Raw genomic sequence first — 22,517 nt, forward strand, 5'->3', positions numbered from 1 at the left:
CTTTACTCTGTAAGCCACCAATGCCGGGCCTCTACAGTGTTTTAAGTGCAAAATTACTAAGAAGTCTTTGTATAAAATGACCCTGACTCCTGGTCTTTCTCAAAACAGTTTGCAAACTAAGCGATACTAGAACAATCTACTATGAACTGTATTTGGTACCTACTCCTGCAGGTATGTCTTTCCACACCATGCAGACACCAAACACACAAGAACTACACAGGCTGGGACACGGAGACAGAGGGTTCCATCCCCGGGAAAGAAACAAACAATACTCGGAAGGGAGCCTGCCTCAGAGGAGCTCACCTTACATCAGCTGGAGAACATCTTCATTTAGCCCCAAGGAACAAACACCGAGTACCACACCCCAAGTCACACAGCCCAAAACACAAACTGAAACGCTGGCAGTGCCGAGTACAGGAAATTCTAAAATTTACTTGAGCAGAAGACACTGCAGATGAGGAGGCTCTAAGTCACCCCAGCTAAGATGGGGGAGTGGGGGCAGGGGGGGGGTCCCCGCAGCTGGCACCTTGGACACTCTGAGGCTTGCTGGCCTCTCGGAAGTCGCAGATCTTCTCCCAGTGGGTCCTCACGGCCTCGGGGGTCATGGGCTGGTTCCTCTGCCTTACAATGGCTCCAAGGGTCCGCTCCCAGCGCACTAATCACAGAAACAGAGCTGCGGGTCAAGAGGGGGAAGGAAGACCACAGGACCCAGAGGCCTAAGAGCCCATTAACTGTTGAGCCACAAGGGAAAGGAAAAGGATTCCAACCTAGAAGGGTTTACCACAAACTTTAAAAGACATTTTTCCTAAAATAAGCAAACAGAAGCTATTAGAAGACTCTTTTTGTTTTTCCTGTCATTGTGGGGCTTGATCCCTGGGCCGGGGCACTGTCCCTAAAACTTTTTGTTCCATGTTAACACTACAACTTTGAGCCACAGCGCCTCTTCCAGATTTATCATGGTCAATTGGAGGTAAGAATCTCACAGACTTTGCTGCCCAGGCTGGCTTTGAACTGTAATCCTCAGATCTCAGCCTCCTGAATAGCTAGGATTATAGGCGTGAGCCACTGGCACCCAGCCAAGTGTTTGTTTTTTCAAGAAAAATGTTTGAAGCTAAAGGGAAATCTTCTCTTCTGGCTATGCTAGGTGATACTAAGGAAGAACATGATGCGGACTCTGAAAGGTTGAGTTAATTTAATAATCACCAAAAGGCTGACCCCTCATGACCAGAGATCACTGAGTAAAGGTTTCTAGGACAAGGATTAATGAGTAGCAAACTGAGAACAATTCTGTCAACAAGACAGTAGTGCACTGAGTAGCAGGGTAATGCCCCTTGCCCCTTCCTTTGGTCTGCCCATTCAGAAGATGGCCATACTACAGAGTCACACAAAAAAATCACTACTGCTTCTTAGTTTCATTAGGAAAATTTTTTGTTTTATGTAATCTCTAGTAACCTTATTTTAAACTTAATGGCCAGACAGGAGTTTGACAATAATGCCTCCTTCTACATCTTTCTTACTATAGGACCAGATATAGCTTTTATTACAATCCCTACATTCCTATCTTAGATGAGTAAACACTAGAAGAATACATGTCCCTTAACAACCGAAGAAACAGTCATTAATCCTAAAAGTACTGATGCTCTACAGTAAATACAGAATCCTCCAGTGATAGCAACTTTTTGTGTTTTTTTTTTTGGGGGGGGGGGTTCTATGGGCTTAGACGCTGTCCTTCAGCTCTTCAGCTCAAGGCAAGCGTTCTACTGCTTGAGCCACAGCACCACTTCCAGTTTTCTAGTGGTTTATTGGAGATAAGAGTCTCGGAACTGCGGGGCTGGCTTTAAACCGTGATCCTCAGATCTCAGCCTCCTGAGTAGCTAGGATGGCAGGCGTGAGCCACCAGCACCTGGCTTGATAACAACTTTTAAACAACTGCTTGTGTGATTAACTTTGATAACCAGCAGCCAACTGAAAACAAGCTGACATAAACTTTTAACTGCTTCAAAGCAGCTATCAACTGTGGCGCTCACCATGGTGTTGGAGCTAAATGCACACCTCCTGGAGAGAGGGCCTATCTCCTCGTCACCTGCCTCTCTGACCCAGCACGCTCCCAGCCTTAATGTCTCCTGCTGACTCGTGAGCTACAAAGTAGACACCTTGCCTGCTATGCTGTCTAGGGTAGGACCTTGCTTCTTTTCAGAAACAGCTCTTCCTCTTACTCACTTCTCCAGGGAAACAGCAAAAATAGGTATGTGGGACACCAGAGTCATTGGAAGGTAATAACATAGAGAGAGACTCTAGGAGGGGCAGTTAAGAATAAGAACAGGTACTGGTCAGAAACTTCCTGTAGGATGAAGATAGGCTCTGAAAAGGAAATGGCGTGCTTTAGAAAACCTGCTGTTCTACCACTGTTCAAGGGTGAGGAGTGTGTGTGCGTGCATGTGTGTTTATGTGCATATGTGTGTGTGTGCGTGTGTGTGTGCATGTGTGTGCGTGCATGTATGTGTGCATGTGTGCATGTGTATATGCATGCGCACATACACTGCATCTGGTGACTGGGCATCCACAAGACCCTCATTATCCAGTAATAAGGAGGTACATGTTTAAAGATAGAAGAATAACCTATGGCAAAACAAAACCCCAATGGAGACTTACATTTTCCAATCCATCCTGCTCCAACCTAGTGGAAAGAGGAGAGAAAATGTATCATTTTAAAAAGTCATCAACAGAATTATTAAAATTCAAAACCCCACAGCCGTCCTTCTGGGACTGTGAGAATGTAGACAACAGGTGGGAAGCAGCGCAGGGGCTGGGCCCACGGCTCTGCATGCCCACACCGCAGAGCAGAGACCCAGGCCAGCACAACGCAGCAGGGAGGAGCGACAAGGACACCTATGCCAAGTTCTGAGAGCAGCTGTGCAATGCTGCGGAGACGCCTAAATCCACACTTGCACATGTACACAACAAAGTATGGATACGCATACTTCACAGGGACAGCACGACGTGAACTTCTGCACGTAACAGGTCTATCCTTACGATAAAGGATCAGAAATGGAGAAAACGTCTGGAGTATGACACATTAAGTGACAACAAAAAGATCAAACACAAGTAAGCAGAAATACATAAATTGGCTATAAAAGTGTAAAAAGACTTTGTACAGTGAACAATGGATTTCACTGGATGGTATGACTATGGGTGGATCTTGTTTTTATAACAAAAACTTAAGGCTTTGTAAAGTGGTAAAGCTAATGTTTATTTTTTCAAAAGTTCAATGTTGGAGTTGGGCAAGTAGCTCAGTGGTAGAATGCTTGTCTCACATGCATGAGGCCCTGGGTTCAATTCCTCAGCACCACATAACCAAAAAGAAAAAAGCTGGAAGTGGCACTGTGACTCAAGTGGTAGAGCGCTAGCCTTGAGCTGAAGAGCTGAGGGACAGCGCCCAGGCCCAGAGTTCAGGCCCCAGGACCGACAAAAAAAAAAGTAATGTTAACACTAACATAAATAGTAAGTGTAACTACTGATCTGCCACACCCAGACTGAATTCTTGCTACACCGAGAACTCATGTCCCATGCTCAGAGCTGTCCTGGGGAGGCTGCTGTGTACCAGGCTCTACGCTCAGGGTTTGGCGTGATTAACATCTCTTACACAAGCCCCAAGAAAACTAAAACTCAGAAAGGTTAGCTCATGTAAAACTCCTGCAAGTCAATAATTACCAGAATAAGAATTCAAAGTCTAACCTAGTTAACTCTAAATCTCAAGTTCTGTGCTTCTGCTTTATCAGGCAGCTTCTTAAATCAATGAGACTTTCTGGGTTTTTTTAACATATTAAATCAGACCTTTTCTTACTTGGGAAGATTAAGTTTGGACAACTAAGGAAAAATGTAATTTACAAAGCTGTTGTTATCTCAAATAAAAACACTAATCCACATCATTACCTACTTTCATTTTTAATCATTCATTTATTTTTATCCTTTTTGGTACCGATACTGGATCTTGAACTCAGGGCTCAGGCACTGTCCCTGAGCTTTTTCACTCATGGGTAGCGCTCTATCGTTTGAGCCACACCTCGCTTCCAGCCTTTGCTGGTTAAAGAGTCTCATGGACTTTCCTGCCTGGCCTAGCCTCAGATTTCAGCCTCCTGAATAGCTGGGATTACAGGAGTGAGCCTCCAGTGCCCAGATTTTTTTTTTTTTTGGAGACAGGGTCTTGTGATGTAACAGCCGGGCCTCAAACTTAGGATCCTCCCGCCTTCATCTCCTAAGAGCTGGGATTACAGAAGATATCTGCCACTTGGTGATTCAATAAACTAGTACTTAAGAATCTACTAGACAGTGTTGTGGCACGTGCCTGGCTGAGTCAGGAGCGTTCAAGGCCAGGTAGGCTATACAGTGAAACCCTATCTCAAAAGCAAAGCAATATATACATACAAGTTATGCTAAGGGACAGAGTATTAGAAACGCAGGCATTTGGAAAATACTCATTTAAAATCGGTTTTTCACACTTAATCACACATTTCAGAATACCTCAAATAATCCACCATTTTCGTCACAACTCTCATGGCAAAGCCAGAGGACCAGGGGTGCCACATAGTCGGGCTTTAGGGCTTCAACAAGATCTGAAACACAGGCAAGAAAGGTTAAAATAAGAAACTGTACAAGTTTGTGCAATTTACTGTCTGAAAAGTAACTCAAAGGATCTTCAGGTCGGTGTGTTACTGTGAGGTGGGTCTTCAGGTAGGTGTGTTAACTGTGAGAGCAGGTACAGGGAGCTGCTGAAGACCAACCAGCAGCAGCTGCCAGAAGGGCAGAGGCAAGCCCTGAGCCAATCAGACCCCGGCCCCGCCTCCTCCCAGGCCCCCAGCCCCCTAAGCCCACCCTGAATCTGCATCCATCCCATGATCACAACATGGAACAAGCCTGGCTCTTACGAGCTAAGCTCTGGAATCTTCTCACAGAAGTGCCCAGAAGGCTGCTTTACAAATTACTCCAAGCACTTCTGCTCCAACCAAGCAGACAAGATTAACCATCACAGGTGGATTAACCATCACAGGTCCAGAAAGCTGAACTCACTGACTTTCCTACCCAGGCTGGCTTTGAACGGCGATCCCCAGATCTCAGCCTCCTGAGTGGCTAGGATGACAGGCTGAGCCCCCGGTGCCCGGCCAAATAGAGTATCATTCTTAAATGGACAAAAGATTTGAATAGACACCGCCCTAAAGAAAACAAAGTCGAGAAGAGTGACCAGCATCTGAGTTATTGCCACCACCAGTTACCTAAGGGCCCTGTCAGAGAAACCCCAACTCCAAGACCACTTCCACCGCTGAGGGCATGGCACAAAGACCACTCAGTCTCTGGCGGCGAGAACCCAAAATAACCCAAAAGTAACCCAACAGTAACTGTTCTGCCATAACCAACCAGCACGCACCCAACAAACTGAAATTTATGTCCACACAAAAACCATCCTGTGGCTCACGCCTGTACTCCTAGCTTCTTAGGAAACTGAGCTCAAGGGTAGAAGCCAGCCCAGGCAGGAAAGTCCATGAGATTCCCATCTTGAGCTAACCACCAACAAGCCAGAAGCAGAGCAGTGGTTCAATTGGCAGATTGCCAGCCTTGAATGAAACACATGCGCTCGCGTGCGTGCGTGCGTGCGCACACACACACCACATATTTATAGCTGCTAAATTCCCAACTGCCCAAAATCAGAAGCTACCAAGATGTCCCTCAGAAGACAAGAGAATAAACTGCACCATAGCACAATCATTGCTGAATGAAAGCAGGGATGACCTTCCACCCCAGAGGCAGCTGAAAGTCCAGGCACTTCAAAGGACAGTGAAGTACTCTGCATGAATGCAGTAATGCTGGGTAACATTTACGAAAGATCTGACAGCTGTACGACCAATGAACCCCAGTGCACGCTACTAACCTCAGCTAATCGTAACTGTCAGAGGCTGGGAAGGAGGCTCAGTGGTACAGTGCTTTGCCTTGCATGCATGAGGCCCTGGGTTTGACCCCTCAGCACCACATAAGCAGAAAAAGCCGGAAGTGGCGCTGTGGCTCATGTGGTAGAGCACTCGCCTTGAGCTGAAGATCTGAGAGACAATGCCCAGGCCCAGAGTTCAGACCCCACGAACAACAACAACAACAAGAAAAATAGTAACTATCAATACTGGTTCACCATTTGTAACACACACACACTTTTTACAAAAACAGTGGGTAAGAGAAGTCCATGAAAACTCTTCCCAATTTTTCCATAAAGCAAAAACCACTCTAAAAAACATTACTTTCTATAATTAACATGTATCTTATTTCACACACATTACATAGTTTATAATTATATGCACAATTATGTTATAATTATTATAAAAGACCAAGAATGCAATTACCTTGCCTCATTCTATGTAAAATATGGATTGAGGCTGGGGCATGGCTCAAGTGAGACCTGCCTTCTTCATGTTTGAGACCCTAAATTCAAAGCCGGTAGGCAAAAAGAATAAGAAAGAAGGGAGGGAAGGAGGAAGGGAGGGAGGAGGGAGGAAACCATGTGTGTATCTATGCAGATAAAAAGAATAAAAGTTTACAGTGGTCTAATTACTTTTCAGCATTTCCATTGTGCTTTTGGTTTTTACATTATTTCACACACATTACATAGTTTATAATTATATGCACAATTATGTTATAATTATTATAAAAGACCAAGAATGCAATTACCTTGCCTCATTCTATGTAAAATATGGATTGAGGCTGGGGCATGGCTCAAGTGAGACCTGCCTTCTTCATGTTTGAGACCCTAAATTCAAAGCCGGTAGGCAAAAAGAATAAGAAAGAAGGGAGGGAAGGAGGAAGGGAGGGAGGAGGGAGGAAACCATGTGTGTATCTATGCAGATAAAAAGAATAAAAGTTTACAGTGGTCTAATTACTTTTCAGCATTTCCATTGTGCTTTTGGTTTTTACAGAATCACAAATTGCATTCAGTGCTCTGAAACTGAAAACAGAACCACCACATGCTTCTGCAGGTCACTGCGCACACATTGGCCGCAGCACTAAGCAGTCACGGCTCCCTACCTTCTGGCATGACCGTCTGAGTCATGCGGGACCCGGCGTTAGGGGCAATGGTGTTACAGTGGATGTTGCTCTTCTTGCCTTCAATCGCAAGCGTATTTGCCAAGCCCAGGATGCCCAGCTTAGCGGCACTGTAATTTGCTTGTCCAAAGTTGCCATATATTCCTGAAGCTGACGAAGTCATAATGATCCTGAAAGAAACACACCACAGCAGCCCCTTCGTGTGCTCTGAGAGCATCACCAGCACAAGCCCACGCTCCGTCCACTTGTCAGAGCCACTGGAGGCCCGGTCCTAGCGCTCGGCACTCCCACACCCACAGTAGGGCTGACTGAAATAACCTCTATGTAAAAAGAATCCCCGCCAGAGCGGAACGAATTTAAATTTCACATATTCAGTATCTACAAGGAACATAAACAAGCAACACCTAAGTTAAACTTTCAGCACGAAGTATCAGATCAAGCTGTTCTACTTCCTGTGCTCCTCACCGTGCTACTGCCCGTTCTGGTTACACTGACCATCTCACTAAAGCAATGCATCTCACACACATCTCAGTAACCATCAATACTGGTTCACCAAGTGTAACACACACACGGTGGTTTAACAAAAACAGCGGGTAAGAGAATTCCATGAAATCTGTCTTCCCAATTTTTTTTTTTTTTTGGGTGGGGGGAGGCGTCCGGTCGTGGGGCCTGAACTCTGGGCCTGGGCGCTGTCCCTCAGCTCTTCAGCTCAAGGCTAGTGCTCTACCACTTGAGCCACAGCACCACTTCCAGCTTTTTTCTTTCTGCTTATGTGGTGCTGAGGAATCGAACCCAGGGTCTCATGCATGTAAGGCAAGCGCTCTGCTGAGCCACCTTCCCAGCCCCTCTTCCCAATTTTTCCATAAAGCAAAAACTACTCTAAAAACACATTACTTTCTATAATTAATATGTATCTTATTTCACACACATTACAGTTCTTATCATTATTAGATTATTTTATCGTTATTAGAAAAGACTAAGAATGCAATTACTGGCCTCAGTCTGTGAAAAATATGACTGAGGGTGGGGCGTGGCTCATCACGCATACACGCAGAGTAAGGGTGTGCGAGGCCTACACACAGCTAAGGGGCGTCCCAACAACAAGCATTCGCTCCTAGCACTGTGCACAGAGCACACGGAACACACCAAGCACTCGCGCCTAGCACTGCACAGAGCAAACGGAACACACCAAGCATTCGCTCCTAGCACTGCACAGAGCACACAGAACACACCAAGCACTCGCGCCTAGCACTGCACAGAGCGAGCACACGGAACACACCAAGCACTCGCGCCTAGCACTGCACAGAGCACACGGAACACACCAAGCATTCACTCCTAGCACTGCACAGAGCGAGCACACGGAACACACCAAGCATTCGCTCCTAGCACTGTGCATAGAGCACACGGAACACACCAAGCATTCACTCCTACACTGCACAGAGCACACGGAACACACCAAGCATTCGCTCCTAGCACTGCACAGAGCGAGCACACGGAACACACCAAGCATTCGCTCCTAGCACTGCACAGAGCGAGCACACGAAACACACCAAGCATTCACTCCTAGCACTGCACAGAGCGAGCACACGGAACACACCAAGCATTCGCTCCTAGCACTGCACAGAGCACACGGAACACACCAAGCATTCGCTCCTAGCACTGCACAGAGCAAGCACACGGAACACCTGGCCTCCCACCTTCCGTAGTTCTGCTTCTTCATGTGTTCCCATGCTGCCCGGGTCACCTGGAAAGAGCCCCGCAAATGAACTCTCTGAATCATATCTGAAATAAGAAATTCATTTTATTACATATATGCAAAAATTGGGCATATCTGCTGGGCGCCGGTGGCTCACGCCTGTCATCCTAGCTACTCAGGAGGCTGAGATCTGAGGATCACGGTTCAAAGCCAGCCTGGGCAGGAAAGTCCATGAGACTCTGATCTCCACTGAACCACCAGAAAACTGGGAGTAGGGCTGTGGTCCAAGTGGTAGAGGGCTCCCCTTGAGCTGAAGAGCTGAGGGACAGTGCCTAGGCCCACCCCCCAAAAAAAAGCATATCTTCCAATCAACGTAACAAATGCTTTACTTATCCACTTTATTTATTGTTCATATTATACCCAGCATTCAAACACCTGCTCACCCCTCTGAGTAACTGCCTTGTTACAGTCAGTAGTCCGTACTCGCACCTCAAAGACTCCATCCTATACTTGGTGAGACTATCATCAACCCTGCACACGTTGAATTACAATATATACATACTTTATGTAAAAGTGTGTTAATATAAACCAAGAGCTTTACATATATACACCAACCCTCAATGCTAACAATTAAAACACAATAGTAAACCACACAGCTCATCACCAAGACTGTATTTTACAATATCTTCCTGTCAATTCCTGAACTGTGGTTGTCAGAAGATGCGTAAAAGGGGACTCGAGACACAGGTGGGAGCGGAAGAGACAGGAGGGGAACAGAGAAGGGGGCCCTGCGGCCAGGCCACGGCCACGCCACCGCTCCTAACCCAAGCTCCTGTCAGCAAGCCTTATCCTTCCAGCATCTTTCCAACCCAGGTAGAGCAAAGGGAGGAAGAAACAAAAAGCTCTTGTTGGCTAACTCCTCACACACAGGACGACTTCTGGGGACGGCCTCAGCACCACCCACAGCACAGCCAGCCACGGTCTCGGCCACTGGTCTGTTTGGGTTCTGATGGCCAATGAAAGTAACAACAAAGATGGCCAAAGAATAAACCACAGCCACTGCTGTGCAGACTCAGTGCTTTCCTTCAGGGTAAGGGAAATGGAAATGTTTCCTTTTCCCAGAGGCGGCACATTCACATTTAGATCTTGCCCTACTTTGCCCCAGACCTCCGCTGTTTTTAATTGTAAGTTGCTTAGTCTCTTCCACATCCTATTCTACTCTTGAAAAAAGAATCACACAGCCAGGTAAGCATTTTGACGACTACTTCAAAGAATACTGCTAGAAAATGGTGGCAGCCCCAAGCAGAAAAACTGAAAGAAACGAAAAAAAAAAAGTTCTTTTACATAATTTCTGCCAAGTAATTTAACATTTTTTAAATTTATTAAATGTTTAGAGAAATAGGTATGTCCAAGTACACATCATTTCCAATGCAGAGCTCATCAACATGTATCTTAGCAGTCAAAGCAGAAAGAAGCAGGTTTTTCTTTAATACAAAAATAATTTAAATACTAAAAAGAAGAGCAGATAGCTATGCTCACAGAGACATTAAACAACTTACCCCAGTCCTCATCACTGATCCTGGAGAAGGAGCGGTCCCTCAGAATCCTAAAACATTGACATCATACACAGTAAGGAGGGAGATACACACTTACAAAGAGCTGCATGCAGGACACTGTAAGTGAAAAAAGAATACTCACCCTGCATTGTTGACCACAACATCTACAATATAAAAAGACCCAAGTCACATAAGCACGTTAATTACAACTCATATTCCCTTCAGAAACTAGCTTTTTGTCCACCATGAAAAGTAAGTATAACAGGTACAGAATATATCATGGTACCAGTGGCTTAATCCTGTAATCCTAGCTACTCAGGAGGCTGAGATCCTCAGATCTCAGTTCAAGTCCATGAGACTCTTATCTCCAATGAACTACCAAAAAGCTGGAAGTGGTGCTGTGGCACAAGTGGTAGAATGCTAGCTTTGAATACAAAAGCTCAAGGACAGTGCCTAGCCCCTGAGTTCAACCCGCAGAACCATCACCAAAAGGTGTTTTTTTTTTTTTCTAATAATAAGAAATAAGGGAGGAAACATAGCAAACACGATTTTTAAAAGCCAACGAACAAGTTCAGCATGTTATACACATGTAACTGTAACACTGTCACCTCAAGTTCTTTATGGAAATAAGGTAGGATAAATAAAACTATAAAACAAATCCACACTGTGATGATCAAGAAAGAGTGCTATGCTTAGTGAACAAATGTAAACTGGTGCGTTCCTAAGGTGGCAGGTGATGGGCCGCCCAATGAGACCCACCCTCACCTATTCTCCCAAATGCATCCAGGGCCGTCTTCACAATCTTCTCTCCAGCTTCCACCGAGTCTGCAGGGAAAAGATCGGTGTCACACGCGCGTTACTGTTCCTCACAAATCAGTTCTAGGCTCTCAGTCCGAGCACAGGCTAGGAAGGACAAGTGGGGGTCAGGAAACGAAGGCAGGAAGAAGTACACATGCGGTCATGGTGTTTAGTATGCACTACGTGGAAAATAAACTATGCAACCTGTGGACAGGGACACCGGGGAAAAATGGGAAAAGTGAAGGAAGGGCTGACAGTGTCCAAGAAGAATTGTACTCACTGCCTGTCTTTGGTTGAAACCAAAAAAAAAAAAACAACGACAACTGCAAGCCGGGCATCCTAGCTACTCAGAAGGCTGAGATCTGAGGATCACAGTTCAAAGCCAGCCCGGGCAAGAAAGTCCATGAGACTTACCCCCAATAAACCACCAGAAAAACAGAAGTGGTACTGTGGCTTAGGTGGTAGAGCGCTAGCCTTGAGCTGAAGAGCTGAGGGACAGCGCCCAGGCCCAACAAAAACAAAACAAAAGCAAAAACAAACGCTGCCTAGTGGAGAACAAGCGTAAATAACCAGACTTTTAGAAAAGAGCCATATCTGTAACTGCTTACTGATGAGAACGGCACTGCAAACACTCTTAGATAGCATACCATAGTTGGGCACGGCCTTTCCACCCTTCCTTCGTATCTCTTCAACAACCTTGTCTGCAGCCAAGGAGCCTTTACCAACTCCCTTGAAATCACCTCCTAAGTCATTCACTGCAAAGGGAAAACAAACAACAATGTATCTCTAGACATTCCAAATTTGTTAAAAATTAATATTTAGTAGTATATTTCTTCAATCCTCTGCCCAATTCCCTCTGCTCCTGTCCCCACCTTTTAGATCACACATGTATTCAGACAATACACCTCTTCATTTTTGAACCCTGTATAAATAACAGAAATATTTAAACGCAGGGTCCTGGAGAGAATTTTAACCTTGCAACACTTTTCCTCCGTTGGAAGAAAAAGACATGACCAAGGCACTTTTTGAGAAAGAAAAAAAAATTGAAAACCTTTTAATAAAAAGACACAAAGCAAGAAAACAGAGACATTTCTTGTGCTAGGGACTAAACGCAGAACCTGAAGACAGAATAGTGATTCCTGGAGAGAGAGCGTGGCCGGGGTGCAAACCCTAAGGCTGGATGTGACTACACATGGTGCGCACGGGTGGGAACAGCACCCCGAAACCCATGCAGCTGTACAACTGATGCGAATTACAAACTGAAACTTCGATCCAGCAACCGGACTTCAGATGCTTACCCCAAAAAAACAAAAATTAGTTCGCAATTCATATCAGTTGTACAGACGCATGGGTTTCGCACTCCCTGCAGAGCCTATTCACCACATACAGCATTTACAATGCAGAAATAGACTAAATGTCCATCACCGGAAGAAAAAATGAGTAAAGATAACCTGGAAGGTGCTGGCCACTGGTGGAGACACTGCAATCCTAGCTGCTCAGGAGGCTGAGATCTAAGCAGCCTGGACAGAAAAGTCCCTAAGACTCTCATCTCTAACTAGCAAAAAGCCAGTAGAGGTTTGGCTGCAGTGGTACAGCAACAGTTTTGAATGCAAAAGCCAAGGGAGAGCTTGAAGTTCCGAGTTCAAGCCTCAGTACTGGTGTGTACACACACACACACACACACACACACACACACACACACACACACAACCTGCTGAGTGAAACAAAATAGTCACAAAAGAGAAAGGCTGCAGAATTTCATCCTGCAGAGTATCTGAAATAGTCAAACTCAGATTCAAAACAGACTGTGGGGCTGGGGATGTGCTTTAGTGGTAGAGAGCTTGCCTAGCATGCATGAAGCTCTTGGTTCGATTCCTCAATACCACAAACACAGAAAAAGCCACTGACACTGTGGCTTAAGTGGTAGAGCACTGGACTTGAGCAAAAGAAGCTCAGGGACAGTGCCCAGGCCCTGAGTTCAAGCCCCAGGACTGGCCAAAACAAAAAACAACAGAATGTGCTTGCCAGAAACTAGAGAGAGATTTGAAATGACAGTAATGGTTGTAAGTTCCAATCACTTAAGAGTAAGTTGTAGATCCATTACATATACCAAGCATCTAACACTACTGTGTTCTAAGCTTTTGTTTAGAGGACAGATCTCACTTTAAACATCCTTGCTAGCTGCATCAACAAAATCTGAGCCAGACACCAGTGGCTCACGCCTGTTATCGCTACTCAGAAGGCTGAGATCTAAGGACTGCAGTTCAAAGCCAGCCCAAGCAGGAAAGTCTGTAAGACTCTTATCTCCAATTAAATCACAGCAAAAGCTGCAACTGGTGCTAAGTGGCAGAGTGCTAGCCTTGAGCAAAAGCAGCTCAGGAAGAGTGCCCAGGCCCAGAGTTCAAGCCCCAGTGCAAGAAACAAAAAATGGTGTTTACAGTAATGATGAAAAATAAAAAAAGAGCATGATTTTTCAACTACTAAACAGAGCACTAATAATTTTATTAAAACAAAGTCTAAAATGTACTGAATGTGCTGCTCTGGTGGTGGGTGACTGGACTGTCAAGGATGCGGAGCAGAAGTGGAGAAGGGGAGACAGGAGATAAAAGACAGACAGACAACCTCCCTCCCCGTTCTCAGGTCTGTATCTTATGCCTACTTAATGTCTCTAGCTGAAAGTCTATTCTCTGCCCCTCTGTTCCTTCTTCACGCCTTCCTACCTTATGAAATGGCACTCACACAAAACTCTTGGATTCTCCTTTATTTTTCTTTTCCTTACAACCCACATACAAAGTATCAACAGGTCTCCCCATGTCTATCTTCAAAATACATCCACAATTTGACCTCTCTACACTCACCCATCTCTATCACCTTGTCCAAACCACTACCACCTCAGTTGTAGGCTTACATACAGCCCATTGCCGAGGGCTGGGAAGGTGGCTCAGTGGTAGAGCACTTGCCTTGCATGCATGAGGCCCTGGGTTCGATTCCTCAGCACCACATAAGCAAAAAGAAAAAAGCTGGAAGTGGCGCTGTGGCTCAAGTGGTAGAGCGCTAACCTTGAGCTGAAGAGCTAAGGGACAGCGCCCAGACCCAGAGTTCAGGCCCCACGACCGGACCAAAAAAAAAAAAAGAAAAAGAAATTGCTGATAATGTACAGGAAGAGAGGGAAATAAAGGGAGCAACCCCATTCACAATAACCTCCCAAAAAATAAAATATTTAGGAATTAACCTAAACAAAGATGTAAAAGAACTATTTAATGAAAACTATAAAAAGTTAAAGAAAGAAATTGCAGAAGACACTAGGAAATGGAAAGACCTCCTATGCTCCTGGATAGGCCGACTTAATATAGTAAAGATGGTAATACTTCCAAAACTAATATACAAATTCAATGCAATGCCTATTAAAATCCCAATGACATACATCACTGAAATACAGAAAACAGTCCAAAATTTCATATGGAACAACAAAAGACCTAGAATAGCCAAAACAATTCTAGGGAATAAAGACAATATGGGAGGGCTATCCATGCCGAACTTCAAACTCTACTACAGAGCTCTAATAACAAAGACAGCATGGTACTGACACAAAAACAGACCCGAGGATCAATGGAACAGAATAGAAGATCCAGAAATAAATCCACAGGCCTACAGCCAGCTGATATTCGACAAAGGAGCCAAAGACATACAATGGAAGAAACACAGCCTCTTCAACCGCTGGTGCTGGGAAAACTGGGCAGCCACATGCAGAAAACTAAAAGTGGACCCCAGCCTATCACCATACACCAACATCAACTCAAAATGGATTAAAGACCTTAACATTAAACCTGAGTCTCTGAAACTACTGCAGGACAGAGTAGGAGAGACATTTGAACTAATAGGCACAGGAAGGAACTTCCTGAACAGAGTCCCAGGGTCACAACAAGTTGGAGAGAGACTCGACAAATGGGACTAATAAAAAGCTTCTGCACAGCTAAAGCTAGCGCAACCAAGCTAGAAAGACAACCAACTAATTGGGAAAAAATATTTACCAGCAATATATCAGACAAGGGGTTAACATCCTGTATATACAGGGAACTCAAGAAACTAATCCCTCCCAAACCTACCAAACCAATTACTAAATGGGCAAGGGAACTAAAGAGGGACTTCTCAAATGAAGAAATAAAAATGGCAAAGAAACACATGAGGAAATGTTCATCATCCCTGGTGGTGAAGGAAATGCAAATAAAGACAACCCTAAGATACCACCTCACCCCAGTCAGAATGTCCCACATCCACAAATCAGCCAACGACAAATGCTGGAGGGGATGTGGAGAAAGAGGAACCCTATTACACTGCTGGTGGGAATGTACACTTATACAACCACTTTGGAAAGCAGTCTGGAGGGTCCTTAGAAAGCTAAAGATTGACCTCCCTTACGAACCAGTCATACCACTTCCAGGCATCTACCCTGAACAACAGGAACCAATATACAAGGACACGTGCACCTCCATGTTTATTGCAGCACTGTTCACAATAGCTAGGATATGGAAACAACCCAGATGCCCCACCTCAGATGAATGGATCCAAAAATTGTGGTATCTATACACAATGGAATATTATGCAGCCATCAGAAATGACAAAATAATGGCATTTGCAGGGAAACGGATGCAGCTAGAAGGAATCATGCTGAGCGAGGTAAGCCAAGAGCCAAGAGACAAACGGTACATGGTCTCCCTGATAAGTGGATGCTAAATCCAAAATGTTAGGTGATACGACAAAACTAACAGACTTAAGAAACGAAGAACTCCTGCTCATCTGGTTGAACCACTACTAAATATCCCCATGCTGCTGATCACATGTACGGTGTATAACATGTGAACACCGTTATATGTTACAGACTGTGATAGACAATTTGCTCCAGGAAAGTTAGAATGAACTTGTGACTTTAAATGAGCATCATTATTCCACAATACTGTGAAATTCTGGAAATTATGTAATCACTTAATCACAATAAAAAAAAAAAAGAACCTCGGGGAAGGGAGGGAGGGAGGGGATGATAGGGGGAAAACAATGGAGGGGGTAACAATATTCAAGAGGAAGTGTACTCATTACCTCACTCATGTAACTGTGACCCTCTGTATAGTATCTTTACAATAAAAAAAAAAGAAACATAGGTCCGTGGTTCCCCTTATTTGCAATAACTAGTATATGTCTAGAATAATCTTATCAGATGAGCAGAAAAGCTCAAAAGCTATGTACCTATGACCATGTAAGATGATGCTAAGCAAAATGAACCTCAAGACAGAGACGCGAGGTTTTTCTTTGTTGTTTTTAATGTTCTAAGTGATTTCTTTAGTTCCTTTTGTATGCTCTTCCCACTATGGTAGATCCCCTGTTGTTTCTGTACTTGATTCTGGTGCCCTGCATCTTGTCTATACATTTTTCTAATTTGGGGGGGGGGGAAGGGGAATAACAAAACATTGAAACAAGGACACAGGATGACCCATTGCAACAATGACACACCACAGGACACTGTGTTGGAAACCATCTTTGCAACTGGGGGGGGGGAGGAAGGAGGAAGGTGGGGGAGGGGAGGGATAGTGGGAGACAGGAAATGCACTCGTTACCCGACTCCTGTGCTGTGACCCCTGTACAGCATCTTCACCATGATTTGTTTTAATAATGGCGCAAGATTGAGACACAGCGTCTCCTTTGCCAGCATGGCAGGAGGCCACACACGGATGGCAGAGTGTGTGTGTCTTTCTGGACGCTCTCCACTGCCCTCGCTCTCCCGAGGAGGCCACACACGGATGGCAGAGCGCGTGTGTCTTTCTGGACGCTCCCCACTGCCCTCACTCTCCCGAGGAGGCCTGTTCTGACCATCTCACAGGAGGCTCCAGATCAGAGTAGGTTTCCACACGCTTGCTGCACACACACCTGAAGCCTTGTAGGACACACAAACCACGCCCAGCCATGCCGGGATGCTGCAATAACCTCTGAGGGCCTCTTTGCTTCTGCTCCTTTTTAATAAAAAGTTATGCAATGCACAAAGTGAACCAGTAATGTAATAATGTAATAAGCCAAAGGGTGCCCAACCCTCATCCACATTTCCACTCCTTATTCCCTAAAGCAACCGGAATACTCCACCAAATGTTTAGTCAGGTCATGCTGCCTCCATCCTCCGAGAGCTGCCCACACACAGCAGGTGACAGGCCACGGCCTCAACCTCCCACCCCTCCCCGTCCTGGTCCCAGTGCTAGCAGCCAGACCAGTCACACTAGTCACACCAGCTGCCACTGCCCCAAGGCAGCGGCCCCCTCGGGAGCTGGGCGCATGCACATATACGCAAATACACACACACGCACACTTGGGAGCTGTGTGCGCGCGCACACACACCCTCGGGAGCTGTGCACACACACACCCTCAGGAGCTGTGCACACACACACACACCCCCTCGGGAGCTGTGCACACACACACCCCCTCGGGAGCTGTGCACACACACACCCTCGGGAGCTGTGCACACACACACCCTCGGGAGCTGTGCACACACACACCCTCGGGAGCTGTGCACACACACACACACCCTCGGGAGCTGTGCACACACACACACACACCCTCGGGAGCTGTGCACACACACACCCTCAGGAGCTGTGCACACACACACACACACCCTCGGGAGCTGTGCACACACACACACACCCCCTCGGGAGCTGTGCACACACACCCCCTCGGGAGCTGTGCACACACACACCCTCGGGAGCTGTGCACACACACACCCTCGGGAGCTGTGCACACACACACACCCTCGGGAGCTGTGCACACACACACGCACACACACCCTCGGGAGCTGTGCACACACACACACACACCCTCGGGAGCTGTGCACACACACACACCCTCGGGAGCTGTGCACACACACACACACACACACACACACACTCCTCCACTCTCTGATGGTCTCTACTCAGCAGTCAAGTACACTCTGCCCCATCACCCCAATGTCTCCCTCTGTAGCGCCCACCGTTATTTATTACATTTATTATTTATTACTTACTGCTTCTCCACTGCTCTCCTACCAGAACATACACACTGACTACTAAGCTGCTAGACTACTTGGACTACAAGACATGGCAGTACTGGTACTTGGGAGGCTGAGGCAGGAGAATCTCTGGTTCAAGGCCAGCCTGGGATAGACAGAAAGACATCTCCAAAAAAAAAGAAAGAGAGAAGGACCCAATCTGATCCCAATTATTTCCAAGCACCCAGAACAGACCTTGCTATATAAAACACATTTGCTATTGATTGCTCAGATGAACAAACCCAACTGATGCTGAGTCTATTAACTAACTGAGCTTCACACTGGGTTTTTAACAGGCTGACAGCGAGCAGCTGTTTCAGAGCGAGTCCACGGGCTCGTCCGGTGAGCTGGGACCAGCCCACTGGGGATGTGGACACGCTTACACGGCTCACCCAAGCAAGCTGGAGTCTGCACGCTTTCCTGACACCTCCCTCCTCCGGTGGGCGAGCATAACACACTCAGGCGGCACACTCTGGTGACTACAAGCAAAGCACTGTGCAACACTGGCCGAGGACGCACTGCTATCTAGTTCAGAGATGGTCTGCCCCTACATGAACAGAAACTCAGGGACACTGGGGAGCAGGTACATCCAGTTCTTTAATTCAGTGCCTCCACAAAGTTTGCTGTTAACAGTGTTAACCAAAGCATGGTACCTCACGCCTTTAATCCCAGCACTTGGGAAGCTAAGGCAAATAAATAAATTCTGCAGTTTCACAAAGACTGAATCCCAACCTTTAACACCAAACCTAATCTAGCTCTTTAGCCAAACTTAGCAAATATTTTACTTCTGTTTCCTTGGACTTTTGGCCAGGACTTACTGCAATAAGGCACATTATCATCCAAGTTTTATCTTTCCTTTTTCTTTGTGTGTGTGTGTGTGTGTGTGTGTGTGTGCTAATACTGGACTTGAACTCAGGACTTTGCACCCTTGCTCAGCTTTTCTGCTCAAGGCTACACTCTTCCACGTGAGCACAGCCTCCAATAACAGCTTTTGGTTGGTTAAATGGAGACAAGAGTTTCTCTGCTGTACCTGTCCAGGCTGGCTTCCAATCAGAATCCTTATTAGGAGTGCGCCCCTTGCCCCAGGCTGAATGTTATGTTTTCCTGCACTCAAACACTGCTCCTGTGAATTTAACAAATGCAAAGGCAACAGAAAAAGAAAAGTGGACCCGCAGACACACATTGCTGCTGTAACATTTTGGGGATTGTTTGTTTACCCAGATGGGGGTCTCACCATGTATGTCAGCTGGCCTTGACCTGCTGCCTCAGTCTCCTGAGGACCAGGGCCACAGGGCACTGCCACGCCTAGCTGCCCTGCACCTCTATGAAACAGGCATTATTTATTCAAATAATCTCAGATATACCAGACCCAGCCCCCAAAAGAAATATGTCAACAGTAAAAGAATGAGCAAAAGACAGTTTCCTTGCATAAAACAATACTCTAAGTCCTTTGGGAGCCAGAAAAAAAACAAGATTCTTTTGCTTTAAAACTTATTAGAAAGGATCTGAAAATTGAAAATTACAAGATTGAAGGTATTAAGAACCAAACAGTAACATTTAAAAAAATAAAAACATAGTAATAGCTCGTGTCACCAGCTGTGTGTGTGTGTGTGTGCACATGCGCGCATACACGCATGACCATACTGGGGCTTGAACTCAGGGCTGGGCTCTGCTCTGGCCCTTAGCTTTTTCACTCAAGGGTAGTGTTCTATCATTTGAGACACACCTCCACTTCCAACTCTTTGCTGGTTAACTGACGAAGAAGCTCACAGATTTGTCATCCTGAGCTGGCTTCAGCCCATGAAGCTCCTCAGTGTTCTGAGTAGCTAGGATCACAGGCATGAGCCACCAGCGCCCAGCTACATTTGTGCTTTCAATCAAAAACTTTTGATTGACAATCCATATTTGATTCCCTGATTCCAAACCTCAGTCCTACAATTCAATCATTTTTTACCTTTACCGGCATATTCACAGGATTTCTCTTGACCTTACATGAGCATGCAAGTCTCCTATTTCAAACCCTTATGACCAAACACAAAAGCAAGAAGTTCTCTCCATACAGCACTGCACTTCATCATCAGTGCCGTGAGAAATTCTGTGAAACTACCATATTCTAAACAGTAACTTCAACCTTAAGTAAATTTCAACCTCTGACTTATTAGAAAGACAATAGCTTCCGAAACTACTAATTAAAAAACAAAAACACATCAACTCACCAACAACGGAGGCTCCTCTTTCTGCAAAAGCCAGTGCATAGGCTCGGCCTAGTCCTAATTCAAAAGCAAGACAATCAGAAAGTTGAGATGTCAGCACGGTTCAGTTCCCCCCAGCTCAAGCAGCCAGTAAGCACTAATTCCACTACAGTAAGAGAATCTTCAGGAGTCTGTTATTGGTTCAACCTTGATTCCACCCTCTTCTCTAGCAACAGTGAACTGCGTCCCACTGGTGGATGAATTTGCATGAACTTTAAAAAGGGACAGCCAGGTACTGTTAAATATGTGAAATATATGTAATCCCCTGATCTCAATTTAAAAAAGAGAAGCAGAGTGGGAGAAGGGGTGGTTGGGGAGCGGTGGGGGACAATGTACTGTTTTGCAGCATGGGAACTTCTTTGTACAACTACTTAGAGATAACAAAAAAAATCATCAACAAAACCAAACACGAGAAAAGCAAATAGACTCAAAAGGAGCAGGCAGGCAGGCGGAGGCCGCTGAGAGCCTGGTTTTCCTTCCGAGGTGTGGCACGGCAGCACTGGGGACGGCGCTGGCGGCCCAGGGCTGCGCTCCCGGCCACTGGAGAGGCGGAGGCCCAGGGCTGCGCTCCCGGCCACTGGAGAGGCCGAGGCCCAGGGCTGCGCTCACTGGAGAGGCCGAGGCCCAGGGCTGCGCTCACTGGAGAGGCCGAGGCCCAGGGCTGCGCTCCCGGCCACTGGAGAGGCCGAGGCCCAGGGCTGCGCTCACTGGAGAGGCCGAGGCCCAGGGCTGCGCTCCCGGCCACTGGAGAGGCCGAGGCCCAGGGCTGCGCTCCCGGCCACTGGAGAGGCCGAGGCCCAGGGCTGCGCTCCCGGCCACTGGAGAGGCCGAGGCCCAGGGCTGCGATCAGAACCGGGCCCAGCAGCACAGTCTGTGGACTCGGAAAAGCCAGACGCGGGGCTGGGCTCCAGGCGGCGGAGCCCCCGCCCTACGCTCCGGCCCCCCGTCCTCTGCTTCTCGCTCGTGGTCTCCGCATCCTGCACTGCGCCTGCGCCGGGGTCCCCCGCCCGGGACCCACGGCCGGGGGCGGGCGCGCAGGGCAGGGACGCGACTGTGCGAAAGGTGAGCGGGGCCGGGCCGCGTACCACACTGCGCGTGCGCGTGCGCCGGGCCCGGGGCCGCGTACCACACTGCGCGTGCGCGTGCGCCGGGCCCGGGGCCGCGTACCACACTGCGCGTGCGCCGGGCCCCGGGCCGCGTACCACACTGCGCGTGCGCGTGCGCCGGGCCCGGGGCCGCGTACCACACTGCGCGTGCGCGTGCGCCGGGCCCCGGGCCGCGTACCACACTGCGCGTGCGCGTGCGCCGGGCCCGGGGCCGCGTACCACAGGCGCCGTGCTCGGCGGTGCCCGGGGCCGCCTCCCGGTCAGGCCGCGGGGCCTGGGAAGGTGGCCCGCCCGCGCGCGCGCGGAGGAGGCCGCGGCCGCCCACGGGAGGCCCGCCGCGCGCGGCCCGCACGAACCCCGGACTCCGCGCAGCCTCCCGCCGCGGGGAGGCGCGGACAGGTGCCCGCCCGGCCCTCCCCGGCCTCCCCGGACCCCACGGCGCCGAGGCCCGGCCCCCGCCGGCCTCCCCGGCCCCCGCCGGCCTCCCCGGCCCCCGCCGGCCCTCCCCGGCCTCCCCGGCCCCCGCCGGCCCCCGCCGGCCCTCCCCGGCCTCCCCGGGCCCACCCCCCGGTTGTCATGGCGACGGAGGCGCGCGCCCGCGCCTGCGGCTCACCTCCGCCCGCGCCGGTGACCACCACCACGCGCCCGTCGAACCGCAGCAGCGAGGCCATGAGTGCGGCCCGCAGCGAGCGCCGCTCCGGCCGGAGTCCCCAGACGCCGCCGGTGCCAACCGCGCTGAGCGGCGAGCAGGGGGCGGGCCGCACGCCCACTTCCGGCAGACGCAGCCCGTCGCCGCCGCGGGCGCCTGCGCGGGCGCTTGGCCTGCTGGGAGTTGTAGTCCCGCGGGGTGGCGCGCTGCGGGGGAAGCGGGGCCCGGGCGCCGGCCCAGGGGACAGCCCGAGCCCTGCCCTCGCCGGGCCTCGCGGAGGCCGCGACCGAGCGCCGGGGTCCGAAGCCAGGCCGGGCCGG

At 48.1% G+C, this 22,517-nt stretch overlaps 1 protein-coding gene across 2 annotated transcripts in view; it reads right to left on the minus strand.

The window, feature by feature from the left end:
* Hsd17b4 (hydroxysteroid 17-beta dehydrogenase 4) overlaps positions 1-22,287 on the minus strand; it is a 55,766-nt gene extending 33,479 nt beyond the window's left edge. For both annotated transcript variants that reach the window (XM_042672485.1, XM_042672487.1), the window contains exons 1-11: positions 22,162-22,287; positions 20,407-20,460; positions 11,778-11,885; positions 11,098-11,157; positions 10,475-10,496; positions 10,336-10,382; positions 8,778-8,862; positions 7,063-7,250; positions 4,522-4,613; positions 2,653-2,677; positions 527-655 (exon numbers count right to left, since the gene is read on the minus strand). In XM_042672485.1, the coding sequence (XP_042528419.1) occupies positions 527-655; positions 2,653-2,677; positions 4,522-4,613; positions 7,063-7,250; positions 8,778-8,862; positions 10,336-10,382; positions 10,475-10,496; positions 11,098-11,157; positions 11,778-11,885; positions 20,407-20,460; positions 22,162-22,219 (868 nt within the window). In that variant the 5' untranslated portion in view covers positions 22,220-22,287. The remainder of the gene's footprint in view (positions 1-526; positions 656-2,652; positions 2,678-4,521; positions 4,614-7,062; positions 7,251-8,777; positions 8,863-10,335; positions 10,383-10,474; positions 10,497-11,097; positions 11,158-11,777; positions 11,886-20,406; positions 20,461-22,161) is intronic.
* Positions 22,288-22,517: the final 230 nt, after the last annotated feature.

This window comes from Dipodomys spectabilis, unplaced genomic scaffold (genome assembly GCF_019054845.1).
Source record: "Dipodomys spectabilis isolate Male_0828 unplaced genomic scaffold, ASM1905484v1 ptg000714l, whole genome shotgun sequence".
Classification (NCBI taxonomy): Eukaryota; Metazoa; Chordata; class Mammalia; order Rodentia; family Heteromyidae; genus Dipodomys; species Dipodomys spectabilis.